The sequence below is a fragment of the Elaeis guineensis genome, chromosome 11 (assembly GCF_000442705.2).
Source record: "Elaeis guineensis isolate ETL-2024a chromosome 11, EG11, whole genome shotgun sequence".
NCBI classification, from domain to species: Eukaryota; Viridiplantae; Streptophyta; class Magnoliopsida; order Arecales; family Arecaceae; genus Elaeis; species Elaeis guineensis.
The window spans coordinates 6299883-6320164 of record NC_026003.2 but is presented as its reverse complement, the minus strand read 5'-3'; the positions used below and the strand labels follow the sequence as shown (position 1 = coordinate 6320164).

The 20282-nt window shown below is 37.8% G+C and overlaps 1 protein-coding gene and 1 long non-coding RNA gene across 3 annotated transcripts; one reads left to right on the top strand and one right to left on the bottom strand.

The window, feature by feature from the left end:
- Positions 1 to 5326: 5326 nt before the first annotated feature.
- LOC140852503 (benzyl alcohol O-benzoyltransferase-like) lies at positions 5327 to 8448 on the top strand. Its single transcript, XM_073245779.1, has 2 exons — positions 5327 to 5907; positions 7248 to 8448. Exons 1-2 carry the CDS (start codon positions 5470 to 5472, stop codon positions 8187 to 8189), a joined length of 1380 nt encoding a protein of 459 aa, XP_073101880.1. The 5' UTR covers positions 5327 to 5469; the 3' UTR covers positions 8190 to 8448.
- Positions 8449 to 12788: 4340 nt separating this feature from the next.
- Positions 12789 to 15943, bottom strand: LOC140852504 (uncharacterized). Of its 2 annotated transcripts, none has more exons than XR_012135381.1 (2): positions 15521 to 15943; positions 12789 to 14303 (listed from the first exon to the last, which is right to left on the bottom strand). It is a non-coding gene; the product is annotated as an uncharacterized lncRNA (long non-coding RNA). The 2 variants fall into 2 exon arrangements; XR_012135382.1 differs by having other exon boundaries at positions 12789 to 13893.
- Positions 15944 to 20282: the final 4339 nt, after the last annotated feature.

Below are 20282 nucleotides of genomic sequence, written 5' to 3'. Positions count from 1 at the left end.
TGTCTTGGAGATATCTGACGAGGTATCTACTACTTCCCAGCAGTGGAGATTAGATTCTGCATGCCCCTATCATGTGTGTTGCAGAGAGGAGCAGTTTGACTCCCTGGAGAACAGTGAGGGCACTATATATCTGCCGGATGGATCGAGCTGTGCGATCAGAGGCATTGGGACGATCAGCTGGAGGACACATGACGGTGCAGTGAGGAGATTGGGGGAGGTCCGATACATACCCGATTTCGGACGGAATCTTATCTCACTTAGCAGACTGGATTCGAGAGGCTACAGGACGGTAGCTGGTGAAGAAATCCTGAGGGTGCTACGCGGCGATAGGATTGTGCTGGAGGGGAAGAAAGGGAGCAGAGGACATTATTACCTAGCAGGGAGCCCAGTGCAAGATGGAGCTTCGGGAGCTAGGAGGAGCCCAGAGTGAGGTGGAGCTCCAGGAGGTGGATCGGGCACGAGACAGGAGACTCGGGAGGACGAGAGGCGACGTTGCAAGGTGAGATTCCTATTGCCGCAGGACGATGCCCCGAACAGGTCTCAGGTCAGGAGGAGCATAGCGTACGATGGAGATGGGATCGAGCAGCCTTGCTCAACTCCCATGTATGCCCATCCATGATCAGCAGGCGATTGCCCCAGGGCATGGGGGCGAGGAGATCCAGAAGCTCTCGGAGTTTGGAGGAGGCCGAATATCGAGTCGAGGTGGAGATTGTTAGGATTTGATGCCTCGAGATTCAGCCCACATTGAGCCCACAGTGAGGTTCGCGGCGAAAAATGGAGTCCAACGAGACCAAGATCACCTGAAACGGAGCTCGGATGGAGGAGATACGAGCTTTTGAAGTCGGCATGAGAATCGAGGTGGCGGAGGACCGCCGGCGACCGGCGGTGGACATTGAATTGACTGAGTTATTAAGCATTGAATGATGAAGACATTGAAAATAAGAATGAATATTTTAGATACAGCATAAAATATCTATTTTACTGATTGATAAAAAATAATTTAATCAGAATACATAAATTTTTTTAATTTTATAAATAAATATTATTTATAATAAAATAATTTATTCAAAAAAATAAATAAATTGATCAATAAAAAATTTGATCAATTTTTTTATAATATTTATTTATAAAAAAAAATGACTCCTAAAAAATCTAACTAGAATTTGTTATCTTGCTATAGCCTCCATTGCCACAGATGCTTAGGAGGGGGGGTGGGTGCGTTGTGTCTTTTTTTTTTTTTTTTAGGCTCTAGAATTTGTTTACCGGTTGCAATGTGCTCCCTGACTCTGCAATATTGTGCAGAATCAAAGCGCCGATATATGCGCCTCTTTTCTTTTGGGAAAAGCTAGTGTCATGGGACATTTTAGCAAAAGGCTTGATAGGTGTACTTAGACATCCATAATGAAATAAAAGGAAGCATCTTATTTATCTGATAAAACATATGCCAAAACTAGTTAAGCAAGTTTAACTTTATTTCGTAGATTAATGAAAAATATCGATAAGACCGATGAGACGTTAATTGAATACTGCTTACCTTTTGCTTCACACTGATCAAACTGTGTACCTTGGACGGTAGGGAGCATATCTAGTGTTTGAGCAAAGCATTAAAGCAAAAAAACTAAGCCATTTCAGTCAAATGAATAAACCTATTTTTGAAGCATCTCAACTTTGTTACATGAGGAAAACCAGGAGCACTTTTAACATCAAAATATAACCCGGGCATTTTTAACATGTGTTCTACTGTTTCTTCTTCTTCTTCTTCTTCTTTTAAAAAAATAAAAGTCATGTAAGAGAAAAATTTTTAACTGCATTTGAACGCAAACGAAATTTTCTGAGATTCGGTATTTCAAGTATATCAGCAGCTTATGTTTATATCCTGTTGTTAATCGACAATTGGTATGGACATGAAGCCATTGCCAAGCCCTCAGGACTAACAATTAAGTTTAACCTGCACTCAGTTACAAAGACATATCCGTACATCTACCATGTGCGATCCACTAAACATACCCATCCCTGTTTCAAGAAAACGCCCCATGGAGAGATACGAGCCATCAGATTTGTAAACTATCATACTTTAAGATAAGTTCGGAGCAGACCCTAAGTATTGCAATTTCAAGATAATAAAAGTACTAAACAAATCCATCCAAAGATGTTAAGCACGATGATATCTTAGGTGGCCACTTGAGCTAGAAATTTAATTACTATATTCGATGTAAAGTCTGTAAGTATTTATCAAGATAACATATCGACCATACGCTCTAACCAACCTTGTATTTTTGATTATAATTTTGAAAAAATTATAAAGAAATAGAAAAATATAATTTGACGGTTGTGATACAAATATAGGTTGGATTGAGATCCAATCAGACGGTTGTGATGAGAGACACGGAAAAAAGAAAGCACAATAATTTTCCAATGAGAGGTGGTTGGGGTTCTCTGCTGGAAATTTCATGGAACACAAACATATGGCGTGGTGGTCTTAATTCAAAAAATCCAAGGTTGTGTGGAACACGTTTTGCTCTGAATGTTAGATTCATTGGAAAGAAGCAAACTTGAATTCTAAAGCGGGGACCACGTATTACCATACCACATGGGTCACAACTGATTCAAGTTCAGCCAACCAGAAGGAAGCATGGTTCTTGGTACCATTTAATTCACGAAGGTATTTACAATCACATTCTTGACTGCTCACCTGCTATTCCTCCAAGTCATGGCACCATGCGCATCTTGCCTTGCCTGAAATTGGCTAGAAACATCCTTGTCTCTGCACCTGTTTTAAACTATGAAAACCAAAATATAGGTTACATCCCATGCAAGACCATGTATGCTACTTAAGTTCACACTCAATTTAAAAAAATAAAAATAAAAATAAAAATATGTTACATGTGGTTGGATGTTGCCACGGCTGCGCCACCGTGGGCCACAACTCCAATCATCTACTCTAGACAGAAATCCTAGAGTCAGGGGAAGAAGAAGACAGAGGATCCATGATCCCCTGTTCTCTCTAATCGAAGGAAGAAGAAGGGAGAAAAAAAAAATGAAAAGAAAAAGAAAGAAAAAGAAAAAAAGAAGAAAGGAAAAAAAAGAGAAAAAGAAGGAAGAAAAAAAAAAAAAAAAGAAGAAGTTGGAGCCTCAATTTGAACCATTTAAATGTAACCCACATGGTTTTATGTTGAAGTGCGGGTTAATTGGATGCTTGACTATAGGATTTCTACTTACTAGCTATACTAATTTTATAATAATTTCAATAGTTAAAATCTATATCCGTTTAATTTTGCACATGTAATATCGTGACAGAAGGTCTTTATGATTGATCGGATCATGGGACGATAATCCATTACCCATATTGGCATACCAATCAGCAGACGATCATCTTCCTCAGGCACGATGTTCATGTGAGTAGCCATATAGTGTTCTAATTTGGCAATTGGAGCAAGTTAGAGAGGTTACATGAAATGAATGATGCTAGGGGGCATCCAGGCAGTCATACAACAAATTTCTCTTATGGGTGGTACAGTGGATCAGTGTGACTTATTAAAAGAATGGGTGCAATACATGGAGATTTAGCACCGGTGTAGGTTTGAGGAATTTTTTGTGTAACTAGAGCCCTAATCATTTTTGTATGTATTAGACCAGATCCAAATTATATTTGACATGTCCTTTTAGAGCTGTTTGCTGGATGAAAAATGCCAAGGAGTCCTAATCTGTTACCTAAATTCTCTCCAGAGTTGGCTTGTCACGTAGCACAAGAAGAATAGTATTTTGCAACCTAAATTAGGACTGAAACTAAACTAGATACAGATCAGATACCAGCATATCCATATTCATATTTATTTTGTCTGACGAATACAAATACGGATATGGATATTATTCGAATGCAAAAATTCGTATGCATATTTATTTTAAACAGATATGGATACAATTCAGATACTAAAAATATGGATACAACAAGAAGTATAACTTACATAATTACAGAATCAAAGATATTACTAAATAAATGATAAATCAAGTTAATAATATGTTTACATGATTATATATTTTTATTAAAATTTAATAAATATTATATAAAATTATATAGGATTATATATAAATTTAGATATTCGGATATGGATTGGATAGTTGTCTATCTATATCCATGTTCATTTTTCTCTGACGAATATGGATACGGATACGGATATTAGTTTAATCTTCAAATTTATATCTATATCTAAATTGATTCGGATACAAAAATAGATCCAGATCCAAACCACTTTCACTCCTAACCTAAAACCTTTTAAATTAGGTATCATCTAGGGTTACTATGCAGCAAAATTAATTAAAATATCTGCTAGGTTATGGTCCAATGTACTAGAATTTGAGAATAAAAGATGAGTGGCTCAGTTTTCTCCGGCCACTCTTAATCTCGTGGACGACCTTGTTTGGCGAGCGAATAGGAAGCTCTTTCGACATTTATTGTGGCTGAGACTGGTCCTGGTCGATGGTCCAATTATGGATTGGGCCAGCTTGCTGAAATGGCATCCACACTGGCCATTTGAATGATCTATTTCTTTTTCACATGTGCCTCCCAAGTGTCCTACACCTCGCATATTTTTTTTGCTTGGAATCTTCAAGGTGTTCTTCTTATTTTTTGAAAAGCTGGGAAGAAGTCACTGGCATGACATTGTAGTTCACTTTTGTTAACTTCAAAATAAATGTGGGAAGAGAGACCAACATGGCCAAACAATCCAACATATATCCAGCAGAAATGAGGCACCACAGAATCAATAGAGTCATTTGATCCATCTTATATCTACATTATGTTCGACTTGCATTATGTATGGCGACAAGGGTCGTTTCTTTTGTGTGAAAAAAAAAAAGATTCACCTTACCATGCATGAATCAACCGTTGGATTGCATTATGATTACTTCAAGCCCTATACAAATGGACGAATAAAAGAGTATTCATAGTACTTCAACATTCAGTACGAAGTGCAATCCAATGGCCGATATTGTAAAATAAGATCAATCATTCTTTTATGCAAAAAATATAATCTGAATCTCATGTATAGTCGTGACAAATCAATTGATTCTATTTTTAAGGCCCCAACGAAGGGCTGCTTCCCTACATGTACATTAGCCTCCCACAAGGTTAAGATTGGGTTTGCCTCCCTCAATTGTTAGAATATTTTTCTTGTTTTGAGCAAAATAGATTAGATACATTATCGAAGAAAAATACAAACTCAAGTTATCGTAATTATTTTATTTTTACAATGATGTGAACACCAGAGACCTTGACCAAACATTTACAATGAGCATCCAACAACGAATTAGTAAACCACTACACCCAACCACCTTCCACTCGGTCACCCATCTATAAATTGAAGCTCCTCCATCTCTGAGCTCGCCACCCACGCAGAGCTCAAGTCCTCTCCGCCTCCTTCCTTCCCTTTCTACTGTAATTCCCTCCCTCCTTCTTGGACTCCGGTAGTAATGGCGTCGTCGCTAACCTTCAAGGTTCGCCGGCACGAGCCCGTGCTCGTTGCTCCGGCGGAGCCGACCCCACACGAGTTCAAGCGGCTCTCCGACATCGACGACCAAGAAGGCCTCCGCTTCCAAATCCCAGTGATCCAATTCTACCGCAACGATCCCTCCATGGCAGGGCGAGACCCTGCGAGGGTCATCCGCGAGGCCCTCGCCAAGACCCTCGTCCACTACTACCCCTTCGCCGGCCGGCTCAGGGAGGGGGCCCGCCGGAAGCTCGTGGTGGAGTGCACCGGCGAGGGGGTGCTATTCATCGAGGCGGATGCCGACGTCCGTCTCGAGCAGTTTGGCGATGCTCTGCAGCCGCCGTTCCCGTGCCTCGAGGAGCTCCTCTACAACGTTGAGGGCTCCGGAGAGGTGCTTAACTCCCCCCTCTTGTTGATTCAGGTAATTATTCTACAAATGATTCCTCATTTATTTTTTTTTTGGTGACAGAAAAAGGTTACAGGTGATTAGCTCTGCTATATATATTCTTAACAGTAATAGCAAAAGAGTTGTAGATTACCAATAATTTAAACTAAAGTGAAAATATAGATTAAAAGTCCAGAAGAGTTGCAAGGAAAATTCTGTTAAGTTGCTTGATTTGGCTAAATTGTTCCAAGAAAACCTTTGGAATTCCCTGTGCATGTATTCCTGCATCGTTGAGGATGCATACTGCAGGAGTTATATATTTTTAAATACGTTTGGCTTCTCTGCTGTGCACCGCATGATGCAGTGCATAACACATCGTTCATCATGCGATGGATAATCACATATGGATACACGTCTGTTGTGTGCGGCTGTCTATCGTACGGTGGACGGAACGCGTCGTGCATCGCATAGTGTGATGTATAGTATAGGATCTGTGTGACTTTTAGATGGTCATCGTATCATCGGATTGTAGAGATGGATAGTTACCAACAAAATATGATGTACAACCGATAAAATATATGGTACATAATATCCATCTTGATTGATAATTGTCGATTGATATGATGTCATCAGAGATATATCTTTATTTTTTGATAATATATTTAATATATGATAAAAAAATTAATTTTTTTTAAAAAAATATATTTTACACTACATGCATCACAGCAGTGGTATGAATAAACCAAAATAGGAAGAACAAGATGGCAATCCGATAGGAGTGCATGATACACATAGGGGTCGCAACCATCACATGGTGCACAGTTCAGGATGTAATTTCCCTATTGATGGGCGCACAGATCTGAATGGAATAACTCTCTGCCAAAAACCAAGCTACTTTGCATAAGCGTGGAAAACGTTTCGCGTGAGGCACAGAATCTACAACCACACATGAATGATCGTGAGTCTGGCAGGTGGCAGCTTTCATCGTCGCTGCACATCGTACGTAGGACCAATAAATTATATATTCTCTTATCATATCACAATTTTTTGGTGCAGAAAGCAAATTATTCTTACCCTTGCTCTATGGTCTTTGGGTTATAAAATATCTTAGGACCCGTTTAATTGGAGATAACCCAATATAAAAAAATAAATGTCATGCCATATTACTATATTTTTGATACAAAAAATGGATGAAAGATATAGTAAAATAAATAATAGATTCTATATTTATTTTTTTAAGTAAATAAAAGAGTTAGAATATCTTAGGCCGTAATAAATTTCTTAACTCCATCACACATGATTAAAGATATCTTCTCACATGATCAAGACTATCGGATCCCTAACAAGGTTGCAATTCATTATTTTTTTTTTTGCAGGTGACTCGGTTGCAGTGCGGTGGGTTCATCTTTGCCATCCGGCTCAACCACACCATGTCCGATGCGCAGGGTCTGGTCCAGTTCATGAACACGGTGGCCGAGTTCGCCCGCGGCCTGCCTGCCCCCACCGTTTCCCCCGTCTGGAAACGTGAGATCCTGGATGCACGTTTCCCACCGCAGCCCACCTTTGCCCACCGCGAGTACGACGAGGTCCCGGACACCAAGGGCACGATCATCCCGTTGGACGACATGGCTCACAGATCGTTCTTCTTCGGCCCCGCCGAGATAGCTGCCCTCCGGGAACGCGTCCCCCCTCATCTCCACAGGAGCTCCACCTTCGAGGTCCTCACGGCGTGCCTCTGGAAGTGCCGCACCGTGGCTCTCTCCCCCGATCCCGAAGAGGAGGTCCGCATAATCTGCATCGTGAACGCCCGCGGCAAGCACGCGAGCCAGATCCCGAAGGGCTACTACGGGAACGCGTTCGCGCTTCCCGTGGCGGTGTCCGCGGCGGGGAAACTGTGCGGGAATCCGCTGGGGTACGCGCTGGAGCGGGTGAAGAAGGCGAAAGGCGAGGTGAACGAGGAGTACGTGAAGTCGACGGCGGACCTGATGGTGCTGAGAGGGCGTCCGCACTTCACGGTGGTGCGGTCGTATTTGGTGTCGGACGTGACCAAGGCCGGGTTCGGAGACGTGGACTTCGGGTGGGGGAAGGCGGTGTACGGTGGGCCAGCCAAGGGAGGGGTGGGGGCCATCCCAGGGGTGGCCAGCTTCTACATCCCTTTCAAGAACGCCAAGGGGGAGGATGGGATCGTGGTTCCCATTTGCCTGCCTGCTCCGGCCATGGAGAGGTTTGTGGCCGAGATCGAGGGGCTGATGAAGGAGCCTGCCGCAGAGGAGAACATGGAAAGAACCACCTCACCCCACATTATGTCTGCACTCTGAGAAACACATTGGTTTGCATGGGACCAAGAGTAGCAACAGCATCCTCCTGCCGGTTGCCGGATTGCACCCATCCATGTTCTTGTTTGCTTGTCTATCTTGGATACATGCATCGTTTTTCTTAATTTAGTTCCAGTCATGGACTTCTCCATGGTTCATGCCAATGTTGTAACTAGCAATGTGAATTTATGGTGCTCGATTTCTTATAGAATCTCATATAGTGGAGGATTTCTCGGCAACTACTATGGTTGCTGCTGTCAAATTCCATGTCGATCAGGTTGGACTTGATCTTTCAGGAAGGAAACGAGGTGAAAGAGTCCTTGGACCAAGACGCTGTGGAAGGATCCTCCGTTGGATATGAGGTACCGAAGGAGATTTGTTCTAATTACTGAAACTGAACCTGCAAAAGATCCATGATCGGAGGTATTCTAATGGAGATCCTCTGATACTCAAATTAGTAGAAAATTGAAGAACAGTGAGAAAGAGAGAGAACCGGTGGAGCTTCTTATGGCTCTTGAAAACTTATCAGGGATCCCCTTTCCATCTATTTGCAGAGGACGAATAAGAGTCACATACGTCGGGGCATTGGCCGTTTATGGAAAATATGCACGGTCGCACTAGTCAAATTGAGACGACCTATTGAACTGAAACCATACTTCTTGGATTTCATTAGATCGGCCGTATTCGGCGCTTGCTCATCTCAACTGAACTATAACCAAGGATCAGAGCAATCAAGGCCGGGGTGGAGGCCCACAACAACTACTACTCCAACGACGAAATGGGGAGAGCCTGATCTGTGTGACTAACAAGGTATCAAAGTTGTGGGTTTGTGCTTCAGCTTTGGATGCTTCGCTTTAAACTAGTTCCTGATTTCCTATAAGAAGCACATACAAAGGCATGCAGAACAAAATGCAAAGAGAGAGAATAATAAAACAGAAACGTACAGGGATGGCTCGAGGCTATGATGGTAAGATGGGAACCCTTAACGATAGGGGTGTAGAAAGCAAGCCTGAGATCTATGTGAAAAAATTGCTTGGCAAATACTTCTTTTCTGTAAGCAGTTGTTCTACGTGCATATCCCCTCATGGTAGATGTTATTTTGGTCCCCATAACCAAGGAATTTATCTGATTATAACAGTCTTTACAATCATTGTACCATCCAACCACATAATTTTGGCATTCAGGGTGAAGTTTCAATCCTCTTAATGTGAAGAAAATTCAAGGGCTTTTAAGACACATGGAAAGGAATCCAATTAGAACTAAAACTGTCTACTAGTTTCAACTACCACTTGTTACTTTCTGGGATCACAAAGAAATGACAAAGGGAAAGCATTACTTGTCTTAAGCCAGATGGTCCAACATCTTATCTTATGATCAATACAGAGGCAGCTTAAAGCATGACTAGAAGAATCAGCATAACAAGAAAAATGCACCAGCTGCTTGAATTCATAGTTCAGATCAAAAATTAAAAATTCTCAAATAAACTAAAGTTCCTATACATCATGGGAAAAAAATAAACAACCATTTTAACAAAACAAACCAGAATACTGGAACCTAGATGTATAAGAAAGGACAGGAGGAATTGGGGTATTTACCCATTATCATTGTATTTTCTCCTGTAGCCACCAGTATCTCAATCTAAGTTGCATCGTCTTTGCTAAGACAAGATCAATTAAATTGTGGATGCTCCCAGAATCAAATTTTTGATTGGCTGATCAACCCCATCATCAGCTTTGTTCTAGAGGATAGCCCACCAACAGTGGCATGTATAGAATATTTGGTGATGAAGGTACTTGAGACATTCTATTCTCTTGATGTTCTTCCAGTTCCTCATATATACATCTGATCATCCTTTATTAAAAATAATTGCTCTGTTCTGCAACAGTGACTCAGAACAAATTTCTCATCATAGTTGTAACAAAGCCCATTGATCGGTAAAATGTGCACAAAATATGTGAATAGAGACTTCCATGTCTGACTGATATTCTAGATGTGCCAGTCCTGGATAATCCTTGAGTAGGGCGCATAATGTTAAAAAGCTTGCAGATTTATTCATCCCAAGTACTGCATTATGATGGGTTAAATAAATGTATAGGTATGCATAGTTTTCTCTTGCCTTGTTGAGCTTCAGGATAGTAATGCGCCTTGAGTAGGACTTACAATTTAGCTGATGGTACAAGTCTTGACACTTCACAAAGACTTACCAATCAGCATAATAGGTTCTCCTCAGATTGCAAAAGAATCCTGTTTATGAAAACAATATTCTCGTTAGATTATTCTTTTTCATCTAATTCTTAGGAAATTAAAGTAAATATTATTTTTCTGAACCATCCGTTAAAATGTTTATTTTTGTTCAGTCAGCTTTGCTGGTATATGCTAAGATGCATGCGAGGGGTTAACCCATAAGTTAACTAACGGAATGCTTTTGAAGACTTGCACGCGCCAATCTAGGAGGAGCATTAGCTGATTGTCAGGGTTTAACTTTAAGGTTAACCTTTTCTCCCTATTCCTGTGATCACACATTTTATCCATCGAAGGATCTTTAGTGTTGAAGGATCTTTAGTGTTGTAACCATTGATGCTGCCCATATTACTTTGCCCATGAAGACCCATTTTTTTACTGATAAAAAAATTATTTAAAAAATAAATATTTTTCAAATAATATTTAAATAAAAAAATAATTTATCTATATTTTTTTATATATAAAAAATAACTACACAATTTATTATCTATATTTTTTTATATTATTATTTTTTTTAAATAAAATTTATCCATATTTCTCATGATATCTTTTATACTTTTCAGAATTGATTAAATTATTAAACATTAAACGATGAAGACATCAAAAATAAAAATAAATATTTTAGATACCGAATGAAATATCTACTTTACTGATTGATGAAAAAATAATTTAATCAGAATGAATAATTTTTTTTATTTTATAAATAAATATTATTTATAATAAAATAATTTATTCAAAAAAATAGATAAATTGATCAATAAAAAATTTGATCAATTTTTTTATAATATTTATTTATAAAAAAAAACGACACCTAAAGAATCTACCTAGAATTTGTTGTCTTGCTATAGCCTCCATTGCCACAGATGCTTGGTAGGGGGGATGGGTGCGTTGTGTCTTTTTTTTTTTTTTTTTTTTAGGCTCTAGAATTTGTATACTGGTTGCAATGTGCTCCCTGACTCTGCAATATTGTGCAGAATCAAAGCGCCGATATATGCGCCTCTTTTCTTTTGGGAAAAGCTAGTGTCATGGGACATTTAGCAAAAGGCTTGATAGGTGTACTTAGCCATCCATAATGAAATAAAAGGAAGCATCTTATTTATCTGATAAAACATATGCCAAAACTAGTTAAGCAAGTTTAACTTTATTTCGTAGATTAATGAAAAATATCGATAAGATCGATGAGACGTTAATTGAATACTGCTTACCTTTTGCTTCACACTGATCAAACTGTGTACCTTGGACGGTAGGGAGCATATCTAGTGTTTGAGCAAAGCATTAAAGCAAAAAAACTAAGCCATTTCAGTCAAATGAATAAACCTATTTTTGAAGCATCTCAACTTTGTTACATGAGGAAAACCAGGAGCACTTTTAACATCAAAACATAACCCGGGCATTTTTAACATGTGTTCTACTGTTTCTTCTTCTTCTTCTTCTTCTTTTAAAAAAATAAAAGTCATGTAAGAGAAAAATTCTTAACTGCATTTGAACGCAAACGAAATTTTCTGAGATTCGGTATTTCAAGTATATCAGCAGCTTATGTTTATATCCTGTTGTTAATCGACAATTGGTATGGACATGAAGCCATTGCCAAGCCCTCAGGACTAACAATTAAGTTTAACCTGCACTCAGTTACAAAGACATATCCGTACATCTACCATGTGCGATCCACTAAACATACCCATCCCTGTTTCAAGAAAACGCCCCATGGAGAGATACGAGCCATCAGATTTGTAAACTATCATACTTTAAGATAAGTTCGGAGCAGACCCTAAGTATTGCAATTTCAAGATAATAAAAGTACTAAACAAATCCATCCAAAGATGTTAAGCACGATGATATCTTAGGTGGCCACTTGAGCTAGAAATTTAATTACTATATTCGATGTAAAGTCTGTAAGTATTTATCAAGATAACATATCGACCATACACTCTAACCAACCTTGTATTTTTGATTATACCTCCTTCCAAAACCAAATAATCCATTCACAATGTTTCATTATTTGATCAAACACGATCTGATGAATTCCTTATTTGTGGTGATTTCAAAGTTTTCAAATATAGAATTATTACCAACAAGCCAGATAAAACTTGCATTTAGAAATGCCTATATCATGATAAGGTGGCAACCTTTGAACTCTTAGGCTGTTTTACCTTGCATGCAGCATAGCATGCGACTGCATTATAAGCTTCTGATCTATTGGAATCCGAAATTTGTATTTGTCATAAAAGCATGAAAGAACATTGAATTTCAAGTAAAACAATATGCATTTCAACATCTCCCAAATCACTAGACATGTTAGTGCAAAATTCCATAGCCATTGAATTTAATATAAAGAAACAGCACCCAACAAAAAGAGAGAGAGAGAGAGAGAATATGCCTTGCAGATTATCATATACTGCTACTAAAGGAATAGGTATCTGTACCCCCAAAAACTAATACAAGGGGCAACAGGTTTATACATGAGGGCAAATTACAGTATGAAACAGTAAAAATATAATGAACAGACTATGGGCTGGCTAATTTAAAAGAACAGTCCACATGCAACAGAGGCTTGTGGCATAATAAGGAAGGAAAGGGGAATTTCCAGAGTTGAAGATAGTGGACTCATAAGAGCTCCACAAGGAGATGCCATGGGACCCTGCAGGAGGAGAGAGCCTGGTGGTTCATAGAATGACAAACATGTAATGTTATTTGTTTCTTAGCTGTGAGACTTCAAGGGTTTGGGTTGTATCTTTTGCATGAAACATGTAATGTTATTTGTTTCTTGGCTGTGAGACTTCAAGGGTTTGGGTTGTATCTTTTGCATGAAAGAATGATTGATCTTCTTTTGCGATGTCAACCACTAGATCGCACCTCACACAGATCTAAAAGCACTCCAACCCTTTCCTGCAAAGTGAGGTGAATCCTTCTTTCGCACAAAAGATACAACCCTACCCCAGATTTAAACATGTAATTTTATTTGCTTCTTACCTGTGAGATTTAAGAAAGGATGGTGAATGCTTTTACTAATTTCTGGAATTAGTATACAGGGGAACAGGACTATGGATGAAGGCATCAGAGCCAGCATTCACGATCCTATAACTTTTAGGCATGGGGCCACACTGAAGAAAAAGGGCATAGGCAAAGTGGGGAGAATATTTTTGGATCCTATTACTTTGACATGAGACCCATGATGAGGCTTAGATAACCATAGCAACTGACCAGCCAATGCCAAAGTGGTAGGGCAAAAAAAGCAAGTAGCTCAGGTCTAGAGTACAGCAAAAAGGAAAATGCTATTCATCCATGGAATCTAACAAATAAGGAAGGTGTAAGCATTCATGATAATAGAATTTGAAGAGAAGAGGAAGAAAACCTAGCCATTTTTGCTCTGCTAGCTACAATCATGCATTTCTTGAAACATTTTCTTCAGAGCTTGCAGTATAACTTGATCATAAACATTGCAATTATAATATCATCTCATCGTGCCCTGCAACTTGCATTCAAAGAACAATTAAAGAAATGCTGCTTGCTTCATGCAACTTGACTAAAAAGCAATATCAGGCTAAAGCATACATTATGAGGTTTGGCAGATGAAAAGAATTTATGATATTATTTAAGATTCCAATCTGTATCCTTTGTGGCCTAAGATTGAGGGGGAAGATCGTTTAAGTTCAACACTCTTTATAACATTTCAGTCTCTGGAGGAACAAGCAGACTTAAGGATGCACCAACAGCATTCGCATCCAAATTTGTTTTGATATAACAACAAAAAGCAACAGAGAAAGCTACCCACAATGCATGCTGGAAGCTCAGCTCTCCAGTCTAATGCTTCTTACTCTCCCATTATTCAAGGCATTCAGCAAAACTTTTCTTTGCTTCTGCAATCATTTCCAGAGCCTTCAAGGGAGGAGATCTTTGTAAATTCTATTTTCTTCAGATTATGCATTTGTTATTTGAAGGAAGCAAATAAGATCAAATATGTATAAAGAAGATCAAGCAAAAAGGGAGCCAACTGAAGACAGCTTGCCATCTTGAAAGTTACCAAAATCAGTGAGCCCCATCTCTTCTATAAGACCTCTCTCTCTCTATATATATTTCGGTAGAGTCTTCTATGAGAACTCTTACACATCAAACTAATTAACCATAAAAGGACATTAAAAATAATTAACGGAAGGCACATGCTATTTGACCTGAATAGATTAACACAGACAACTAGAACAGATATCCGTATTAACAATAATATAAATGCCTGCGTTGGTTCCTTAGTTAAATCCTAGCTCTCGGCCATCTAATTGATGGAATAACATAATTAGCAATTCAAGTAGCCTTAGCTATTCAAGTATTGGAAGAGCCAACTCGTTATGCGAAAAAAAACCAAAACCAGTCCTCAACTGATCAATTCAATAAAAAACCAAAATCCAAGCAATAAACATTATCATCTTGCACAGATCAACAAGGTAAAACTCACATAACAAATCAAGAAAGGAACCACGAGTGACGCAGAGGAAAACCATCCCAAGAGAAAACAAACACCTGACCTTTGAACTGATGAATGTATGAAGTTGTTTCAATCGGTTCTATAATCAATTAGTTTAAAAACATGAAATCCGTATCCACCTGATTCCCAAAGTTCAAATTTTTGGGATTAACAAGCAAAAACCAGTTCACAAGACCATCAATTTAATAAAAACCCCAGATCAACAGATAAAAGACACCAACTTTCGCGGACCACTCAGGAAAAATTATGAATCGGAAGCCAAGGAATAGAGGAACCAATCCAATGAGCCCCAAGCCGAGTAAATCTCACGAGGAGAAAAACAAAGATCTGAAGCATACAAGGTGGGTTTTATGATCCACCATCCGGCAAGCTATTTCAAACAATTTAGCCGCACAACTTAATCCCATATCCAGCACCTAAAAAGTTAACTGTTTGCAATAATCGACATACCAAGAAATACAGTACAGTTCATCCAATCCATCAATTCCATAAAATCAAATATTTAAGCATAAAGACACCAACTTTAACAGATAATTAAAGAAATCAGACGGATAAAAATCAGATCGAAATGGGGGAGGTGGATCCTAGGGAGACGGACAAAACACAAAGATCTAACCTTTAAGCAGAGAAATCACATGATCCGGTGCGGGGTGCACCTAAGGAGCCGAGCGTCGCGTTCCGGCTCGGATTCAGTTGATGCAAGGCGGGATCCAGCTCGCCGGCGGGCAAAAATCGAGCCCGGTCCCGACCTGCACCAAGCGAATCAGAGACGGCAGCGACCATAACAGCAAGACCCTAGGAATCATTCTATCGACGAACAGATAAGACGAAGAAGAAGAAGAAAGAGAGAGAGAGAGAGGGGCAAAGAGGAAGCTTGCGGCCGGGGAAACGCTAGAAGAATAAGATCAGAAACCCTATCCATCCTCTCTCGCTCTCGGTTCTTGCAAACGCCACACGGGAAGGGGCGCCCACGGAGAATGGTATACATAGAAGGATTGGACGCGCGAGATCGAGACACGTGGCGTGCCGACTTCGTTCGTGTAGCCCGAGCGGCCATTAAAGAAAACAAGAAGCAGGCAACGGTGGGGCGGGTGAGGGGGTTAAAACCTGTGCTATGCTCGTAAAGGTTCAAAAAGACAAACAAAAACCAAAGGGGAGAAATCCCTGAAAAAAAAAAAAAACTTCTAGGTAAAACACATTTACATCTTATAACTTGAAAAACTTATACTTAATCTATTTTATCTAATATTTAATATATAATATAATAGAATGTTAGTCAACCTATCAATCTTAATTAGGATCGATACTACATTAAAGAAAATAAAAAATAACTAAAATAATCTTACCTAAATGAATTTCACCAACTATGAATTTGTACAGAGATAATTTTGATTTTTTCATACTAGATAAATAGTTCTCCGGAAACAATGAAGGTCTTACAAATAATTAGATGCAAGTGTAATAAATATAAATTTTAAAAATATTTTTTTAATTTGGTTGAAAGGCATAGGGTGATGGAGTAGGTGAGAGATCTTTACGATATTCTCATTAGAAAAAAGATGGTGGTCGTATATTATTATTATCACCAGGAATATAATTTACTTATTGGATTTATTTATTTCTATATTTGGTAGCTTTCACTATCCACCTCATCTCTTTGAGCTAAGCTGCCACACTGGGATTTAATTTAATGATCATGGATAGCAGCTCTAATGATGCAAGTTTATTTGTTCATAAAATTATGAATTAATTATTAATTTTTTAGGTGAAACAAGTGATATGACTTCTCATTTGCTATGTTTGCAGTGTAGAAATAGAATTAAAATCATAGAGGATATAGGTGGGCTCATGCAGGTGATCAATTTCTACGGTATTCGTGAACATATTTTAATCTTACCTACTTTGAGCATGACATGCTACCCTAATTAATGGAAGGGTTGTTGCTACAAACAATTGGCTAGAGATGAAATGTTTGCTATAAACTTTCATTTTTTTGAGATGATATATATCTATAGAAAGATAAATAATATAATAGATTGGATGGTGGTATGCATTGCCAATATACTGAAACTATTTTATGAACTTCTATTTACATGGCTGTCACTCATTTTTTGGATATTTTATACATGATTCCCGTGATTGTATTTACTCAAAGATAATATATATATATCTATTTTTATTAAAAAAAAGAAGAAGATAGCCACTTGATTTTTTTTTTTTTCTTCTATTCATTATTTGTGCCGGAATTATTGGTGTCACCTCAAATGTTTGATGTTTCCTCATTTAGTTGTAGCATATATTTCTCAATATCATCAATGAAGGTTTAAAAAGCAAGCACTTTTCTCGAAGACGTGACTGGAGAATTATCAAAGTCCAGCACTTAATAGAACACCTATCGAGCTTAAATTGGAACCTCCTCAATTCTCAAATAGAGGATGCAACTCTGAGCTGTTCCCAAAGTAACATGGCTGGCAGAGACACTGGTAATATATATACTACCTGGTCAAGCCAATTTGTGGTGAAATGACTTAAAAAATTAACCCACCGAAGTGGTGTTTGATTAGTTTCTCATGACTGATGTTTTTTTGGGTATATTAATACTTTGTCTACAAACTTGGTCAGAATATTTCAAACTAAGCATTCTTTTTTATATCAAAGTAATGGTCACAATTGACTGAACAAAGGGCAATAAATGCTAATATTGTTGTCTCATTTCACCTCCAATCTTTTAAAATTCTCAAATTGTTTCCAAGAAGTGATAAATGGATCTTCAAAGAGTTCTGCTATGAATTCTAGGGTTTCCACTTGGTGATTCAGAAGCTGACCGGTCCCTTTTGGATTATTTGGATGGATAACATGATTGACAGATGAAGTATCTTTGACGGCAAGACCCCTGCACATAAGTATGTTTTTGGTGGCCACTTTTCTCTCCCATTGGTTCTTAACAATCAACAAGAGCTGGCTGACCTAGTTGAAAAGCATCATTGCACAATAACCATCATTCAGTCATGATATATTCTTGCAATGTCTAGCAATGAGCATAGGCTACCCATTTTATCTTCACTCCTTGAGAACAAATTAATAATTTTAAAATCAATTGCAGGTTGGTCAAATTGGAGATCCAAATTGTTAAACATGGTCTAAACTATAAAAGATTTTTATAAATGAAAATTTAGATGTTTTAGCTATTTCTAATCTATATATCAAGTCGGTATGAAAATGAACAGCATCAGTTGCACTAATATAGTAAAATATATAATAGAATATATGATAAAAATCCACTTTACAAATTATGATCTGCATTTTAACATATCAGTCAATTTAAATTCATTAGATTTTGATAATTAGATCATAGTAAAGCACAATATATACTCTTAAAATAGTTTATCTTGGCACTTTTAGTGATTAGATTAAAGACCAACAACTACGTAAATTTTAGTTTCTAAATATTTTTTTATCATATAAATCATGTTCAACAGTTTGGATCCTGAGTTGGATAATCCATCAGTGATTTTGAATTATTAACTCCTTCCAGGAGTTGACATAAAATGCAAAATCTGACTCTTAAAATAAACTTATGAGAATGGGATATATAACTAGACAGCCTTCGAATGTTTGCTAAAACTTTCTTTGGTCTTGCAGAAGGGATTATATCTCGATCTCCGATACAACTATAAAGAGATATGTTTTTTTTTTTTGTGAGGAATTGATTGAAACTATTAATGTTATTCATCAACATATCTGATTAGGAGGACCATCAAACCTACTATGGACTACTTGGTGACTAGATCTGCATAAGGTCCGAAAGAAAAAAAAATCTATCACATTGGAAATCGAATAGCATAGTAAATTTTCGTTGAGACTATAGCTTCCCATATGACATCTAATTAAGATGTTTTTTGTTATTGAATTTAGATGACTTTTAGATATATATGATGCTGTATTGTCCCTTAAAGAGATCAATATACATAGTGATCGGGACCTACAACAATATTTTAGTCTCCAAATAGGCTCATCAAAGTAAAAAATTTTCTTTTTGAGAAAAAATTTAATTGAGCAAAAATCAGAATCTGGAAGAAATTGATGAAGTGACTGTAAATAAAGTCAATATAGAAGCCAATGCCTAGCTTCGGGAGGATTTTTTTTTTTAAAATGATTATTTCTACCAGTCGTGACTATTTTTAGAAAAGTTAAAAGTATCTTCCAGTTGGAAAAGGAAAACTGTCTAAATTTTGAAAAGGACACTTATTATTCAGTAAATGAAAGAAAATTGAATTTAGAACTATACTTGCAAATTTTCTTTTTTTTTTTTTTTGAAAGAGAGTTAAGTTGGCCAAATGATTTTTTTCTTTTTCTTTCTCATTCTCCCTAATAAAATTGAATCTCAATATCATGACCGGCTATTATGATAGGTATTTCCTTGAGATGTTTGAGGTCAAGGTATATCCTATTCTGGTCAATGTAAGAAGGCTAAATGATAGATAAATGCCGTCCGTAATCGATATTTTAGCATCTAATCCATGAGGATAATACATTACATCTTGGATTGCTGAATCGATAAGCATCAGTTGGTCTGACGATAGAGCAGGATCGGTTGTCAACTATGTTCTATTTTTTTTTTTTTTTTCCCCCTCTACAATCCCATCCTCATGTGCTCATAAAGTTCCAATGTCATCACTTGTCGCATTCACTTGATTGTAGTTTGCAAAGAAGACATTGTTTTTGATAGTGAGGGAGGTGGAAAGCCACCTAAAGCGAAGAAGACATTGTGGATGTCCTTCTCTTTCCTCTTTTCTTTTCCAAATTTTATTTGATAGGACCGAAGTGCAACTAAGAAAGATCACAGCCTTACGCAAAGGCACAGGCTGGTAAGTACTTCCAATTTGCTGCATAATAAATTCCCCGCATTATGTATGTGGCCTTCACAAGTCCCTGAAAACCCTCAAGGTTGCTCCATGCACATCACGTTTATTGTGAAGAAAAAAATTTGACTTGGTGCAATCATAACCAGTAAGCTCTATTCTAATTATATTGTCGTAATTATAAAGGCCCACCTTTTTAAATCCTTATTAAGTATTCTTGTTAGACCTCTCTGTGGTGATATTTAATAAGTTACAGATGACAAAATTGAAATGGTGAAGGTGTATAAAAGCTGATGTCAAATAATTTTCGAACACAACTGATGGGAGCTCTCGTCTGTTCAATTTACACCCAGCTTTATGAATCCCTTTTTTGTCCTTGCCACCTATCAAAAAGATGCCTAATGAGCCTTTACCACTTTTGGTGTTCTGCCCAAACAGCTGATCCTCATATCCCGTATTGTTTATTCTTCCCCTCTCAGCTATGCTTGGAGGAGATTTTTTTTTTTTTTTTTTGAT

Excerpts from the sequence above, each read along its gene's own strand:
- LOC140852503 (XM_073245779.1), top strand. The coding sequence starts at position 5,470 with ATGGCGTCGTCGCTAACCTTCAAGGTTCGCCGGCACGAGCCCGTGCTC. Across the intron at positions 5,908-7,247 it reads CCCCCCTCTTGTTGATTCAG|GTGACTCGGTTGCAGTGCGG; the intron begins GTAATTATTCTA and ends TTTTTTTTGCAG.